This window comes from Chenopodium album, chromosome 20 (assembly GCF_948465745.1).
Source record: "Chenopodium album chromosome 20, dcCheAlbu1.1, whole genome shotgun sequence".
Taxonomy (NCBI): Eukaryota; Viridiplantae; Streptophyta; class Magnoliopsida; order Caryophyllales; family Amaranthaceae; genus Chenopodium; species Chenopodium album.
The window spans coordinates 12,545,527-12,562,310 of NC_137853.1; the positions used below are offsets into that span (position 1 = coordinate 12,545,527).

Genomic DNA, 16,784 nt, shown 5'->3' on the forward strand with positions numbered 1-16,784 from the left:
CTTACCTTGTTAAGGGCCATAAGCGGCATACGGCCATAATTAGGGCATGTTCTAATTTCCTGAATTGAGCTGAAATGAATTGATTGGAGTTGAGCTGAACTGAATAGAGCTGAAATGAATTGTGAATGCGAAAAAGAAATTATAAACTGAACTGAATTGAATTGATTGGAACCAAACTAAATTGAACTGATTGGAGCTGAACTGAATCCGTATTAAAAGCCGCCCTGTTTATTTATTGGACGGATCTGATCCATTTATAACTGGGGCGGGTCATGGCTTTTAATGGGGCTCCAACCCATTGAATTGCTCTGATTGTCAGGTCAGTAACAAAGAAATAAAACCGATGAACGTCTCTCTCGCAGTTCTCCATTAAAGCGCCCTTGACGTTCTACATTGAAATACTTGTATTCCCCATTGAAGCAGCTTCTGAGGTAACACTTTTTTTTTTTTTTTAAAATCATTATGTCAATTTCACAATCTAGGGTTTATATCTTTGATCTAATTGAATTAATTTAATTGTCAGTATAGTAAATTTGAGGTTCGAATATTTGAACTATTGGTTCTAATTACTAACTAGAGAAGAATATTATGGGCCCTAATTTGTTAATTGAATCAAATATGCATTTTCTCCCTAAAATTACTGATCTAATAATTGAATCAAGTTTGGTTTCTAATGTGTTGCAGGACCAACCCTTTAATGTTAGGAACTTAGGATTAAGCTATGTGATTGAAATTATGCTCAGAGACGAGCCTGTTGATTGTTTTGATAATAATTGAATCAAATGTGCCTTTTCTCCCTAATATTATGTGAGCGTGATTTGATAATTGCTAATATTAGGATTGAACTATGAAATTGAAGAAATGAAGATCAATTTTTGAATTAAATTTGCCAATTTCTAATGTTAGGATTGAAGTATGAAATTGAATATCAATTTTTGAATGTTGGGGGTATCTGTTTGTTTCTGGTGTATTCGGCTGGGAAGAAATCATTTTCCAAAGGTTTAGGTTTCGCTATATTTTGCTCCATTTGATTGGGAAGAAATCGTCTTAGCAGTGCTAGGTAGTGGTAATGCTTTGTTTCTGTGTTATGGGCTTTGGCGACTCTATAAGACGAAGGCGATCAGACCTAGTTCAGGCAGCTTTGCCCTGCATATGTTGGAGTATACATTTTCCGTAATTGCTAAAACGTGCTTGAATTTCGTAATCCTAGGTCTCATGGTTGATAGCAGTTGGAGAATCTGCTTGCGGTTCATAACATGGAAATATTATTTGATTTTTCAGGACCTGTGTTTATCTAGTAGTCTAGTACTGACTACTGAGTACTTAAAATCATTCTTATTGTATGTGATAGAATCCTTTCACTAATTGTTAGATGTATAGGTATGATCATTCACTTGCAAAAGCACCATATTATCACGACACAACTTGCCCCAAGAGCAACCTTTTGGCGGAGATTACATAATGGTCCAGACACTATAGAGGAGTTGATTGACCGGCATTTGGTGAAAGAGAAACCATCATATGACGATGATGAAAATGAGCTCTTAACTCGGCAAAGGCTCACCAGCACTCGACGTGAGGCATTGGGTCTCTACAGAGATATCCTTCGTGCCACACGGTTCTTCATGTGGCCTGACTCTAGAGGGGTGTTGTGGCGCGATATTCTTAGAGAAAATGCTCGTAAAGAATTTGAAGAGGCTCGATTTGAGAAAGATCATGAAGTTATAACTCGGTTGTTGATTGGTGGAAGAGATGCTGTTCAAGCTGCTCTTGACAAGCTTGCTGAGAAACAGAGAGATCAAATAGAGAAAGATCGAAGTGGCAGAAGCTAACTATGTTGAACTTTAACCATGTATAATGAATCTTGAATTGTTTCACATCCTTGTATTGAGTTGTATTAGCTACCATGAATGTAGAATTGTGCATACTGTTACCCACCTGAATTTTATCTTAGTAAATGTTTTCTCTTGAGATGTGTCCTACACTTGCTCACCCATATAAAGTATAACTAATCCTGTACTCAAATCTCAAACCCTTTGAGTATATTCTGAGTTGCAAGACTTTGAAATTCACTGTTTTTTATGAACAATGCCACACTTATTTATTTATTTATTTTGTAACAAATGAGGAAGGAAGGGGATTGGAGGTGATAGAAATGTAGGGATTAAATACTACGTATTAAGAAATGGATCTCTTCAACAATGGAGAGCTTTGGAAGGAAAACTCATCATTCTTTCTTCCCTTTTCTTTTACTTCCCCTTTCTTTATCCAAACATTCATTTACACTTTGTTTGGATTGAAGGAAATGGTGAGAAAAGATTGTTTGGATAACATATGAGGAAGGAAGGGAATTGAAGGGAGAGAAATTGAGGGATTAAATTGTACTACCTTCGTTTTGCTAAGTGTTTTTCAGATTCCTTAGATGTACAAACCAAGGAAAAGTAAGGAGGAGACCATAATATTTTTGTATTAAAAAGGAGAGAGATAGAGAGTAAGAGATTATTATTTAAAATCGGTCCCTACAAGTGGGGGTTTGTGTGATACGGAGTAAAAAAACAAATAATATACTGTCATATAAGGGATAAAGTAAAAGTGAGTTGAACTTACAAAAACAAATGAAAACAAAAAGTGAGTAAGACTTAAGGAAAACAGACGTAATAAAAAGCTTATCCCGACAACAATAGAGGGATATGAAAGGAAACCTCATTACTCTTCCCCCTCCTCTCCTTCCCTACCCACCCCTTCCCTTCCCTCCCCTCCCCTTTTTTTCTTATTCCTCTCTCTATCCAAACACACTCTGGTTAATTATTCCCTTAAATTTTGTATTTTTAGGATATTCATTGCATTTGCCAATGCCATCGAAAATGGTGGTTTTGGGTTTGGTGTTGTCCATTAAAGTAATTTGAAGAAGGAAATGAAGAAGATGAAGGTGGGCTAGGATCGAAGGAGAAAGAAGATGAAGGTGGGTGGGGATCGAAGAGGAAGATGATTTTTTAATATTTATTTTTTAGAATGTAAAAATTTTACAATTTTGCCATCGAGTCAAACATATTAGTTTATCTAGAAATTTGAGGCTGAGCGGTGCCCAATTAATATCAGATATAAACAAAATATGTTTATATCGTGCCAAATCTTCCTCTAAAGCACAAGCACAGGGACAATAGCTTCTTCTTCCTCCAGGAGCACCACTATTAACCCCTTCTTCCACAAACATCGGCACGCTAAATTCAAAGAAAACCCTAAGAAAAAGTATACAAATTAAGAAAATGGTTAACCCAATATGGTAGGTATTTTTTAATAGTACTTGGGCTTTAACTAAGGAGCTTCGTGTTGTGTCAAAAAAAAAAAAAAAAAAAAACAACTATGGAGCTTCGTGGGGTTTAATTTGATGATAATAGAGCTAGAAGAAAGTAGGATTCAATCTTTGACGAAATTGTTCATAATACAGTTGAAGAAGGTAAGATTTCATCTTTTTCGGTGGTTTGTCGTGATAAAGGTGGTGGTTATGACGGCGGATACCATCTATTACAAAAATACAAAATTATCCCCATAACTCATCAAAATGACATCTATTCCCTAAATATAAACAATTTTTGTTATTAACTTGTATTTTCTCCTTGGAGTCCCATATTAATTTTAGATCTTATACATTTAACCAACACGAGATCTAAAAGTACCAATAGACACTCATTATTGTCACCGAGGTCCGAGAATAATTATTGAGAAATTCTGTAAATTACCACCCAAAAAGGGGTCCTGTTTTGAAATTACCACCCATTAAAAACTTTATTTTAAATAACCACCCATTAAATTAAAAAACATTTCAGATTACCACCTTTTTTGATTTTCCGGTGTAATATTTGTTTGAGGGCCCCACATAACGGCTATTAACGGCTAATTTGACTCAATTGACTACGTTCCTCCCAGATTTCTCTTGTTTATATATTCTCCAACTTCAATTCACAAATTTTTCCCCTAATTTCATCCAAAATTCCCCAAAATTGAACTGGTACTGTGCGAAGAAGTTATCCACTGAAGTTCAGACCCAATTGAATTCGCATCTAAGGTAAGAATCCTTAACTTCATAAATTAGGGTTCCTGGGTAAATTAAATTGGGGGATTTTGCAATTAGGTTTCGTGGAAGTAATTAATTGGGTGTTTTTGTTATTTTTCTGGTAATTGGAGTTGATGTTGTCCAAATTTGTTGAATGATTGTTTATTAGGTTGAATAATTGTATCAACAACAAACATATACAAAATTCAATTGAATAGGGTCAAAATTGCTTACCTCAGTAGTCGCCATTGACATCAGTAATTGCCAGGAGCTTCAAGTTCACGCTTTTGGTCCCCAGAACAGTTAAAGAAGGCGACTTTAGCAGTACATGCAAGTACACCCAACGCATTCAATTTGCAGGAAAAAAGTGAAGAAATAGGGTTTTGATTCAATTGTATAGGAGTGGTTGAGAATTTGACAGAGAAATAAAGGAAGAAAGAGGGAAAATTGATGAATTTTGAAGAATTCAATGAGGAAATTGGAGAGAGAAGCTGTATTTTGTGTTTAATGGAAGAGTCAGAGTGTTAGGTCAAAGAAAAGAAGAAAAAAAAGGAGGGAAGTAAATAAGGTGGGGCCCACAACCGGAAATTACATCGGAAAATAAAAAAAGGTGGTAATCTGAAATGTTTTTTAATTTAGTGGGTGATTATTTAAAATAAAGTTTTTAATGGGTGGTAATTTCAAAACAGGACCCTTTTTTGGATGGTAATTTACAAATTTTCCTAATTATTGACGTAGATTTCCTCCCCTCCTGCATTATCTTTCTTTCATCCGCTTCATAAGTCCCCAATTACCAAAAAAAAATTAACTCATAAAGCAACAAATGAACAAATCTACTCAAAATTACACTATCCACTATTTTCTTCAATACCAAATTACCAAAGTCACAAAACCTAAATTGAAAATATTTTACGAATTTTACCTCTACAAAATCTAAACACTGTTTCTAGATGAGAATCAGATATCCGAATTACGCCCTACAAACTCTCTCTCTCTCTATTAAAGCTTTCAGAAAATCACCATTGAAGTTTACCTTGAAGCTCCACCATTGTTCTCTCTTCATCTCTCAGGTTCTTTTATGTAATTCACTCTCCTTTTAATTCTCAAATTATTCATTCTATTTTTGTTAATTTATCATTCAGTTGATTTTATAATTCTCAATTTGCGATTTCATTCAACATTTTCTTGAATTTTGTATAATATATGATAAACCCTAGTATAAATTTTGTATCGTAATGTATATTGATTATTGAATCAATCAGGATCATTATTATTATTGTGTATCACATCATTTTATCTTGGTTTATCACTATGTATTTTGGTCTTACTTTGGTAAAGGTTGAGATCGATCCTTGAATTTGATTACCATATCATGTTTGGGTATCTTTTCCCAATTTCAATTCATTCGCGATGTATTCCCTTTGATTACGTTTGACAACGAAAACTCGAAATACCCAAGAGTTAAGACACTCTTGTTTAGATTGCTATGTGCTTACTGTAGGTGGTGTGCAAATAGGGGCTTCCGAAACAGCGTTATCAAGATAATATACTAGTGTAGGAGCTGCTCGTTCGCTGTACATATCGTCATGATGTTTTAGTCTTGGTTTACATTGTATTGTCACGGTCAAGCTTCTGCTTGTTCTGAAATTCAATGTCGAAAACTAGATACAAAGATATCGAGTTTTTCCACTATTTTCTTGGCTCTTTTGCTTATAGCATCATGCTCCTTTATGCACTCATGGGCCGGGTAGTGTACTTGTGTATAAGTATTAACAGTTTGCTTTTCATGTGTTTTGTTTTCCGTCTTTTACAAAGATGACTCTTGCTTGTTATTCCTGTGATAATTAATAATTTTGCTGCACTGTTAAATCTTGCAAGCTATAGGTACCTCTTGATTGTAGAATTTGGCGCAACTATGCTACAATATGTTGTTTGCATAAATAATTACTGGTCTGATTATGAAAAAACATTATGCAGCTCTATAGGATATGTTGGAATCAAAGTGGAAGCACTTGGGAGAACTCAAAAATAATGCTATGGGAAGTGCTTCAAATATTACGGTTGATTCGGATTTGTGTGGAGAAGATGGGTGGACTATTGTTAAGAAACAGAGAGTTAACATTCTAATACCTCGTCTACCCAGTACTGAGCAGTCTTCAGTGCCTGATCTTGAACAAGGTCAGCTGCGTGGAAGTTTGTCTTGTAATATGACTAATCCATCAGAGATTCTGCTGGAGAAGCCTCTGAAGGCAAATCTTGGTGAGGGGAATGATGGATCATTGTCTTTGTCTCCGAAATCAAATACTCAATCTAGTGCAAAAGTTCATTCCCCTGTAGATAATGCAGTAGCAATTCTGAATTCAAGAAAGCCAGTTTTGAGGAGACTGGCTTCCGAAGACCAAGTAGGTGCTTCGAGATCCTTTTCTGGAAAGACAGAAAATCGTCTGAAATTCCGCAAAACAACTCCAAAGCTTGGCAGAGCTTCCATGCAACCAGACCTATCTGTTATCTGCACACCGTCCATTACCATCAAATATTTCAATAAGAAGAGGCGGGCATCAAATCTTGAAAGAAACATAATAAGTGCGGGTGGATTGGGCAAGTGGCTTTCTTCTCTTGGACTGGAGCAATTTGAGGGAATTCTCCGTGCAAAAAATGTCAATAAATTTCAGTTGGTAGATCTGTCTATGAAGAAGCTAAAGGATATGGGTGCTCATGCTGTTGGACCTAGAAGAAAGTTGATTCATGCTATAGAGTGTGTTTGTCATCCATACAGTTTTGAACCTTTCAAAAATTTTCAGTGTCAATTGAGATAGTGATTAGTAAATCTAAGCTCATGTCCTTTAGTGTATGTTAACGCTTCTATTTCCCGGCAATATATTGTGTAGCAGTGCAAAAAGTGTACTCTATGAAGCTATTGTATCCTCTGGTGTGTATAATACGAGTATACAAGTATTACAGTAAGATTTTAAGCAAGTTCTACTCAATGTAGCTTATTTTGTATTCCCTCCGTTCCCTTTTTGCATTCCTGGTTTCCTTTTTGGGTATTCCAAAATTACATTTCTCCTTTTCTTTTTTGGCAAGTATTTTTACTTCAAATATCCTCAATTAAGCGTCTTTTTTTTGTTTTGTAATTAATGCTCACTCTTATTTTCTCACTCTTACTTTCTTATTCTCACTCTTATTTTCTCACTCCTCCTTTGGAATCCTTGTGCCTAAATTTAGATGAATATGATTGGTTCTTAATTTTCCAATAGGAGCATGTTATCGGTCTTTTTTTTTTTTTTTTTTTGCAAAGGATTGATGACATGGCATCATTAAATATTAATCTATCTTTGTTTTACTCAAAGACATCATTTAATGTTTTGTATTTCCCATTGTGTTTTGTTTTATTGTTATTTGTTTTATCTTAATTCCCGTGTAATTTTACAAACAGGATTGTAAAAAAGGGATGGAGGGAGTATCAATAGAATCTACATAGTCTAATTTTGCATTTAACTCCATTTAAACTCAATCAACATTTAGTGATGTGTTCAGTGTTCTCCATGAAAAAAAAAAAAAGAATCATTATGATACTACAATTTTAAGACTACAATTTTGAGACCATCTTAGCCATGCATTGAGTCATTTCTTTTTAGAAGTCCTTGCCATTTCTACGGATTAATGAAGCAAATTTAGTTATATTAGTAGTAGTTTACTACTCTTTCTTGCTGCATATTTAGTTATATTAATGAAGCATATTTTGCTCGAAAGTTTTTACTGGAGTGTAGCAATATGTTCAAGCACAATGGACTCTTTAGGTCTCACTTTAGGCTTGAGCCTCTTTTAGCGTTTTGGTTGTTGCACCATGTCATTTAAAAACAGGTATCTTTTGTGTTAGGAATCAATCATTTTCCCTCCTTGACTTATCAGATTTTGCAGTTTTCCAAATGCCGATATTCACTGATGCACTCGATTAACACCCTTGCCTGCTACTTGAAAGCAGCCTGCATAGCATAGCAATCCACTTCTTGCACAATTGCAACCCAAATGATAGAATCCTACCATTGCCCGACGATTATGCAGTGATGCTGAACTGCATTACAAATAAATCCGAGCAGGACCTCCTGATTTTTAACAGCGTTCTACGGTGTTTGTATCAAATGTTCTTGCACAGTTGCAACCTTTTATATGGGAATTTTATTTATGTTTGTGAAGGCTAGATTTACCCTGGTAAAAAAAAAAAAAAAAAAGCTAGAAACTAGAATATAAAAATGTAATAGCTGACACAAAAATAGGGGCATTCCGAGAATTGAACTCGGGACCTCTCGCACCCTAAGCGAGAATCATACCACTAGACCAAATGCCCAACACGTGACAATTATTCTGTATTTTCTTTGACATACTGTTAAGTACTTGTTTTTTGTTCCATTTTTGCATCAATATTCTTGATGTGGTGAATCTAATAACACCTGCTTAAATGACTAGTGTCAATTAGGTATAGGCTTGTTATCTTCACCTCAAACAAATAATTCAAATAAAATAAAAATTCATTCAATTGCGTGAAGTTCATAAATTTAACTCAGCAAAGCTAGTAGCTCCGCCTAATATGGAGTACCATGATATCAAATGATGTATACATTACTTTGATTATAAATTCTCTTCAGATTATTTTCAGTTCAGTTCTTAATTTCCTTTTCTCAGTTCAATTCAGTCAATCAGATTAGGCCCTTAGTCTTATAGATTGTGCTGGTGCGGGTTCCATTAGTTATGATTTGAGCATCTATCACAAAAAAACTGGATCATTATTTATTTGTTGATACAAATGGAGACGGATTGCACATCAAAGAAGAACACTTTGTTTAGATAGAAAAAAAATGGAAGGAAAAAGAAGAGAAAAGGAGGGGGACAAATTCTCTTGTTTGGGTAATGTATTGGGGGGAAGGAAGGGGAAGGAAAGGGAGGGATCCATTTTCCCTCTCTCTTTAATAAGCATAATCCCTCTAAAATTGGAGGGATTTGTAGGGAAAATGGAGTTCACCTCCCCCTCCCTTCCTCCTTTTCCCCTTCTTTCTTTGCTATCCTAACAAAGCGCAAATCGGAAAAACATTTTTAAAAATTGGTTAATGAAAAATAGGGGCATTCCGAGAATCGAACTCGGGACCTCTCGCACCCAAAGCGAGAATCATACCACTAGACCAAATGCCCTCTTATTGTCAACTACTGTATCTTGTAGTTACATATTTAATAATTTCATACTTCGTATATCTTTGTAGCATTTCTTATCTTTGAATGAGATTAAATTTGAGCTACTGTTATACTCCGACATTAACCGTTTCTTGCTCTCTCCTCCCCGGAAACTCACTTCTACGCGGCGACCCGTCCAGAATTTCATGTAAGTAGTCTTATTGCATTTTTCAGAATTAATTACAACAGGTTATTTTTTTATTTGGTTATAATCTGTCGAATTTTTTTTGGTTAAATTGAATTGCTATTGTATAGTCTACAATTGTAGAGCTGAATTTTGCTCTACCCTTTTTCATTTTTTTTATAATTGATATTTTTGATGATTTATTGCATGTTTAGTTTGAATTATCTTGTTCTGATTTTGGTAGATGTGATTGTTTTTAATTTGTTGCTTGTAAGTTACTATACGGAGTACAATATAGTAATCTGGAATAAAGGATATTATGCAATATGTTATTTTAATGACAAAAGTTAAATGAATATTTGGAATTATCAAGGAAATCTATACCTTTCCAATGAAGGGTTTTGATGGTGTGTGAAATGAGTTACAGCTACTCCTTAAATTATACTTTTAGCCATTTTCGCGTTGTACACGGGTTCTGTCAACTCTATTAGGCTTTGGCGTTGTTGTGAAAATCCGTAAGTAGTAGTTTTAGTGCAAAACCACTACTTAATAAATAGTTAAAAAAAACGTGCACTTATTTATGATATTGCTACTAGATAAACAATTGTTGTTTATCATGAAGATCAACTTGTATTTTTCATGTTTCTAGGATTTTTTTTTTTTTTTTGGGGGGTTATAGCCTTATTGTATGTTTTGATAACAGAATTTGGATGGAGAGTGAGAGCACCCGTCTCCTTTATTTGGATAAGACGTGTGAGAAGGGAAAGAATGAGCAAGTTGAGATTTGGATGAATGTGCGATAGCTTTAGCATTTTGAGAAGGTACTCTCACTCTTAACACTGTGTTTCGGCAGAGAGAAATGGAGGGAAAGGAAGATAACGCTTTGTTTGAATAGCAAAGAAGGAAGGAAAGGAATGGGAGGGGAAAAGGAGGAAGGGAAGGGAAAAGAAAGGGAGGGGGAGGTGAACTCCATTTCCCCTCCAAATCTCTCCAATTTTGGAGGGATTATACTTTATTAAAGAGAGAGGGGAAATGGATCCCTCCCTCTCCTTCCCCTTCCTTCCCCCAATACATTACCCAAACAAGAGAATTTGTCCCCCTTCCTCTCTCTTCTCTTCTTTCCCTTCCATTTCTTTCTATCCAAACAAAGTGTAAGAGAAAATGAGGGTATCATCATCCCTTATTTGGATATCGTAAAGGAGGGAAAGGGAGAAAATCAGAAGGACCTATTTTCCTACTCCTTAAATAAACCAAAAATTTCCAACATAGGAAATATTTCAAAAGAAAATGGAAGTTCAATCCCTCCCTCACCTTTCTTTCCTTCCTCTTCTTTATACTTCCCTCAAATCACTTTTCCTTCCTAATTGCTATCCAAACTTACGGTTTAGTTGGATAGCAAAGTGGAAGAGAAAGGGAAGGAAGGGAAGAAGAAGGAAGGGGGAGGAATGGAGGGGGAGGGGGGGGGGGGGGGAAGGTAAGGTTACATTTTCCCTCCAAATCTTTCCAACATTGGAAGGATTTGGTTTATTAAAGAGGGGGGAAAATTAATCATTCCATTTTCCTTCCCTCCTACCAAAAGGTATCCAAAGAAGGGAGGATGTATCCCTTATTTTCTTTTCTCTTCCTTTCCCTCCAATTCTCTCAATCCAATGTGTTAGTGTATGTGATTGGATTATGTGATTTGGAGGGAAAGGGAGGGAAATGAAAGAGAAAGATTCTTCCTCCTTGTTTTGATATGACTGGGAGAGTTATGGGAAGAAAATGGTGGGATCCAATTTTCACTTCTCTCGCTCCTTACAATGTTGGAAAGATATAAATGGCTAATTTAGCTCTCTTGTTCACAGTAGTTCCCACCTCTCACATTACTATAGAATTTCACCCTAACCTTCCATTCACAATAGCTATCCTCCTATCCAAACATAGCGTAAGAGTAAAAAATGATAGCTATTCGACTTAACTCCAACATAATCACTCGAATATAGCTAGCTATTTGTTTGTACATTTCTAAGTTGATTAATATCTTTTGCATGACGATAAAAAAGTTGAAACAAACTAATGATGGAAAGAGGAAAAGAGAAACAATGGCATTATTATTGATGACCATTGCTTAGCAAGAAGCACAGTAAAGAAAGTCATATAATTTTTTTTCTCATATTCGTTCTTTTGTTTACGGTTCCATATGACAATTTATGTTAGCCGACCCCAAATCATTTTATGACTAAGGCTTTGTTGTTGTCCTTGTTGTTGTATTTGTTCTCTGTTTTCTCCTTGCCTACACTTGCATTGGACTTATATACTGATAATGTCGTGAGTTGTGACCCTGGATGATGAGATTGGAATTTTCTGATTGAATCTCTAATACAAAAGAGTAGGAGATAAGTATCTGAAGATAACCTTTAATATATTATTGACAGGTTCACGTTGGCAGACTAGATCCCAATTTCCAAATGAGTATGAAAGACATGGAAATGTGAGCATGTGTAATGTGTTATAAATTAGACTTTCCAACTGGTAGGTCAGAATGTCGTACAGCTGCTGCTGTGTAAAGCCTGTGCCGGCAGCTTCTCTTCTGTTGTCCAGATTTTCTATTCCTCAAAACCTATCTCTTTCACCAACGACAACCAGGAGGAATTGCGTCATCAGATTCAGCCCGAGCAAGTCCTTGCACTTAGTCAGATGCTGCTCCACAGATGCCTTTGTTGTCGTGAATGATAACAAGTATGTGAACAAACAAGTCGTTAGTTTGACTCCGAGGCTCTATGATTACGTCCTGAGCAATGTCCGAGAGCCAGAGGTGTTAAGGGAACTACGGGAAGAGACTGCTACGATGCATGGCAGCCAAATGCAGGTCTCTCCTGATCAAGCTCAACTCCTTGCTATGCTTGTCCAGATTCTCGGGGCAAGAAGGTGCATTGAGGTTGGAGTTTACACCGGTTACTCATCCTTGGCTGTTGCTCTGGCCCTTCCAGAATCTGGTTGTTTAGTCGCCTGTGAGAGAGATGAAAAGGTTCTAAAAGTTGCTAGAAGGTTCTATGAGCGAGCTGGGGTTCTTCATAAGGTGCAGATCAAACATGGGCTTGCCATAGATACTTTAAATGCCATGCTTTTAAATGGAGAAGCTGGCAGCTACGACTTTGCATTCGTCGATGCAGAGAAGAAAATGTATACGACATACTTCGAGCTGTTGTTGAAGCTTGTGAGGGTTGGGGGCGTTATTGTGATTGATAATGTACTTTGGCACGGTAAAGTGGCCGATCCCTTGGTGAATGATTCCAAAACTGCTAGCCTCAGGAGTTTCAATACTGCTTTATTCGAGGATGAACGCGTAAGCATCAGTTTAGTACCAATTGGTGATGGCATGACAATTTGCAGAAAAAGATGAGAATTTTTCCAACATTTTTACTTATAGTCTATAGATGCTCTATATTTTAATTCTCCTGATTATTCTTTCCTGCTGAACTGTAACCATTATTACCACCATTATAATCATTATGGAAAATCGGTACATTCACCAAATAAGTTGAGTAAAATTGATGGGTATTTTTGTAACTATATATGGAAAGATTTCAAATGAGAAGAACTTTTTGAACCTTTGTAATCAGGAAAGGGGAATAACACATAAGATCAAATGGAGCATAATGTTTAATCAATCAGTTACGAGTACGGCTATCTTTAACTAGTTAAACTAATTGAATTCCATTTTCTGGTGATCTGGTCAATTTGTAACGAACTCACAATCATATTGATAGAATTATTACTATGTAATTCATATAGTTTGTCAATTAATGAGAAAAGTGGTCAAAGCATAAAAAATAAAATGTTACGGATATGGTTTGTCAATTAATGAGAAAAGTGGTCAAAGCGTAAAAAATAAAAAGTTACGGAGATAGAAGCTGCAAAGAAATGGGGAAAAAAAAAATTAGAAAACGCGTCAGGTAGGGGTCGAACCTACGACCTTCTGCTTAGGAAACAGACGCTCTATCCACTGAGCTACAGACGCTGTTATTAATATCAGGTCCAGATTAATATTATTTATTATAGTATAACCATATTACACTTCCAAATTCCCGCTAAAATCAATTTAAACTTCTTCGATTTCAGAGCAACCTCAACGAACTGAAACAGGAGAGAGAAATTGAAGAATTCAGAACAACAACAACAACAACAAAAATGGAGGAAAACATCAACAATTTCAACAAAAATGTAGCAAAATTCTGCAGTAATCTTCAATCTACTTCTAACGCTTTCAAACAATCTCTGGATCGTCGTCCAATTCCTCTCGGTATGATACCCACTTTCTCTCTCCTCTTTCTACTGATTTTAGTGTTTTACCCCTAATTTCTTCAGATTAAGTGTTGATTTTATGCTTAAATTGCTAAATTATGGTGTAATTCTTCGATTTTGATGTTCAATTTTTGTGGGTGTTGCTCAGATTCGGCGTCGACCACTTTTATGCAATCCCTAAATCGTAGGGTTTCGGCTTTAACGGGGGATCTTAATTTGCTGGAATCAATGTCATTGGGAACTGTGTCGTTTGAAGAGCTTCTGGGTCACTGCAATGAGATTTATAAATTAAATCATTCTCATCTTCTTCACCTTCATTCCCATCTTCAATCTTTGGCCTACATTTCCCCAAGTATTTTTTTTTTTTTTTTTTTATAAATATTTTTGTATCTCTGTTTGTTTGTTTTAATGGTGAAATTAGGGTTTTACTGAGATGATTTATTCAGTTTGTATTGCTGATTGAGTGTTGAGTTGGGTGTTAATTGGAATTTTGTTATGTGGGTTGATTTTAATATTAGGTGATGGAGTTGATGACCTTGAAGAGGATTTTATGGCTCATAGTAGTAGTTGTGGTAATCCTGATCCTGAACCAGAATCACCGTTCCCGGCTTTACGTTATGGGTCTACTGCTAACAATATGGATGCTGGTTCTTTGTATCCTTTCAATTCTTTTTTAGTTTTTGTTTCCTATAGTTATGTGTGTTTTGATGATTGATTTTCGCACTTATATGTTTATGTATTTGTGCGACTAATATCTATCTACGAGCTTTTGATTTTAAGTATAGCTTGTAAACTTTCAATTTGTTTTAATTAATGGTAAATATATATTGTGGTGAAGAATCGTTGTCCTTAATGAGTTTCAAGACTTGAAGGGTCTCCTAGCTTTCGAAATCTTGGGTTATCTGAGATTAGTCTGGCTACACTTGCTTCTGGAGGTTAGTGGTCCACCGTGTTTATTGTTTTGGAAAATTTGTTAATAGTTAATCTAGCATATTTTGACATTTGAATAATAAGGTAATGATGAGTTGCTTGTCTTTGCTTCAAATTTCTGTCCAGGGGTTCGCAAAAGTAGTGTGCCTGATAGTCCACCAAAGTAAGATTGCTATCTCTTGCTGGCTTTTGCCAACAATGTCATTGGGTTTTTGTCATTTTAGCTCAGTGGAAATTCATGTTCTACTTTACAATTTCAATAAACAGATTACATCATAGGTTCGAGGTCCAGAACCAAGATAACCCAAGCATCCTTAATACAGTTACTGGTAATGTCTCAAACCTGTCAGAATGCTTCATTCTAACTGTCTTAATAATACCATAAATACTTTTCTGGAGAAAGAATTATAAGGTAAAAACATATATAAAAATCTTGACAATTTCTTTATTCTATACAGAAGAAGAGAGAGATGAACCCAAGTTACATGAAACTTCAAATATGATACTTATTTCAAATGAAGACTATGAATGTCTGCCTTCTTACATGAAAAGTGTGGCTCCGTGGAAGGTATAGAATATGTTATTGAATTGCCTTTGTCATTTGTCATTGCAGATTCTGCTACATTGTGTACCTGATCCTCCATTGAATTGCCTTTGTCATTTGTTCTTGGTGTAGCTTCAAAAGCTGATTTTTTTTCTAATTTTTTCCCCCCCAATAAGGCACTTAGTTAGTTAGCTTTGTCAATTGCTTTAATTGCAACTCCAAGCTTTACAATGCACATAGTTTTTCTTTATTCTGGCACAACCTCTCCAAATATATGTAATATTTGTCATCTTTTGCAGGATCTACAATCTGCAGTTGAGAAAATGAACTTATTCCTAAGCAAGAAGGGAAATATGAAACAAAACACCTTCTTCCATCCTGAGGAACTTGAATCAATGGGATTAGGTACTTTATTTGATTTTTCTTTGATTTCTTTTCTTAAGAATACATGTTATTGTCAATCATCCTCTGCTCATATCTATGTTTGGTTATGATTCGTTACTTTGGTGGAGTTGCAGCAGTTACGCAAACTCATCCAACCATGTCCTTTTTTTTTTTCTGCCTCAGCCCTGCATGGTGGTTCAGTTGTTTACTTAATAGCTATAGTGCCCTCAATAGTAAAGCTTCTCTGAGTGTCATTGGTCTTGAATTGAATATTTTGTATGACCTATAAACAAAACTAAATTCTGAATTAATCTCTTACATACTTCTGTTATCTACCTTTCATATAAAGCCCAAATGTTAAAAACAGCAGTCTTTACCCAATCACTTTTCAAGGGATTACTAGCGCAGCTAGCCCTCTCAACTTCTCTCATGATTAGTAAGCTTTGTTCCTTTCAGTTGTAGACATTCACAATTGTATGACTTACAAAGTTCAAATTAGGCACTTTGCTTAATTGCTTCACCTGTAACTTAATTGCAGGGACTAAGGGAAGGTCATACGTCCTGCTGTTGGTGCGCATGAAGCGGCTGAATGTTGAGACTAATAATGGATTAATTTCTTATAAAGTGCTGTAGAACATCTGTCGCACTTGGTGTTACAAGTAAAAATAAAACTAAACATTCCAGTGATTGGCCTTGCCTGGTTCCGTAACCTGCAACTTGGTGACTTCTGCTGGCTAAGTGGCTATATTCTGGTTTGTTGTTTTCACAGAATTGTAATTATTGTAAAATCTGCAGAAAACTCTGGTAATTTCATAAGGTTGCTGCCTTGTTTGCTTCACCTTTTCCTCTTTTTCTTGTTGGATGAATTTATACAAAATTAGAAAATTTTACTTCAAAAGTAATCAAGATTTAGCAGTGGTTTATCTGTACCTTCTGCACACGAATAATCAAAGACCATCTTCCTCCCAGAGTCCACCTAAAAGTTACTATGTACTATATTTGGGTCCGAATTCCAGAGATGGCATAATGCACCTTACTTTTCTATCAGGAAGGCGTACTAGTGGAAATGTGAATATTGGTTGTCTAATACAGTAATACTTACTTATCAGGAAAGCTTATCAGGATTTCAATCATATGCTGTTATGCTCTAGACAGTAGACACAACTAGGATTTCAAAAGTCTGTGATCAAAATAGGAACGGAACACTTAGCATATCGAAAGGGAGAGGGTTGAAGGGG

The 16,784-nt window shown here is 35.7% G+C and overlaps 3 protein-coding genes and 3 non-coding genes across 8 annotated transcripts; 3 read left to right on the forward strand and 3 right to left on the reverse strand.

The window, feature by feature from the left end:
* The first annotated feature begins 278 nt into the window (after positions 1–278).
* Positions 279–1,971, forward strand: LOC145598931 (uncharacterized). Its single transcript, XM_081655335.1, has 2 exons — positions 279–431; positions 1,381–1,971. The coding sequence occupies exon 2, from the start codon at positions 1,383–1,385 to the stop codon at positions 1,830–1,832; it is 450 nt and encodes a 149-aa protein (XP_081511461.1). The 5' UTR covers positions 279–431; positions 1,381–1,382; the 3' UTR covers positions 1,833–1,971.
* Positions 1,972–4,217: 2,246 nt separating this feature from the next.
* On the forward strand, positions 4,218–7,120 carry LOC145598942 (uncharacterized). 2 transcript variants are annotated; one of them, XM_081655342.1, is made up of 2 exons: positions 4,218–5,124; positions 6,032–7,120. In XM_081655342.1, exon 2 carries the CDS (start codon positions 6,043–6,045, stop codon positions 6,868–6,870), a length of 828 nt encoding a protein of 275 aa, XP_081511468.1. In that variant the 5' UTR covers positions 4,218–5,124; positions 6,032–6,042; the 3' UTR covers positions 6,871–7,120. The 2 variants fall into 2 exon arrangements, with proteins under 2 accessions (XP_081511468.1, XP_081511467.1); XM_081655341.1 differs by having other exon boundaries at positions 4,219–5,134.
* A 1,210-nt stretch (positions 7,121–8,330) lies between these two features.
* Positions 8,331–8,402, reverse strand: TRNAP-AGG (transfer RNA proline (anticodon AGG)). Its single transcript has one exon. It is a non-coding gene; the product is annotated as a tRNA-Pro (tRNA).
* Positions 8,403–9,169: 767 nt separating this feature from the next.
* TRNAP-UGG (transfer RNA proline (anticodon UGG)) lies at positions 9,170–9,241 on the reverse strand. Its single transcript has one exon. It is a non-coding gene; the product is annotated as a tRNA-Pro (tRNA).
* Positions 9,242–9,320: 79 nt separating this feature from the next.
* On the forward strand, positions 9,321–16,384 carry LOC145597667 (uncharacterized). 2 transcript variants are annotated; one of them, XM_081653887.1, is made up of 11 exons: positions 9,321–9,428; positions 11,819–12,729; positions 13,506–13,686; positions 13,837–14,040; positions 14,207–14,342; positions 14,553–14,623; positions 14,745–14,781; positions 14,886–14,947; positions 15,077–15,186; positions 15,462–15,567; positions 16,085–16,384. In XM_081653887.1, the coding sequence occupies exons 2-11, from the start codon at positions 11,926–11,928 to the stop codon at positions 16,177–16,179; spliced, it is 1,806 nt and encodes a 601-aa protein (XP_081510013.1). In that variant the 5' UTR covers positions 9,321–9,428; positions 11,819–11,925; the 3' UTR covers positions 16,180–16,384. The 2 variants fall into 2 exon arrangements, with proteins under 2 accessions (XP_081510013.1, XP_081510014.1); XM_081653888.1 differs by having other exon boundaries at positions 15,080–15,186.
* On the reverse strand, positions 13,332–13,404 carry TRNAR-CCU (transfer RNA arginine (anticodon CCU)). Its single transcript has one exon. It is a non-coding gene; the product is annotated as a tRNA-Arg (tRNA).
* Positions 16,385–16,784: the final 400 nt, after the last annotated feature.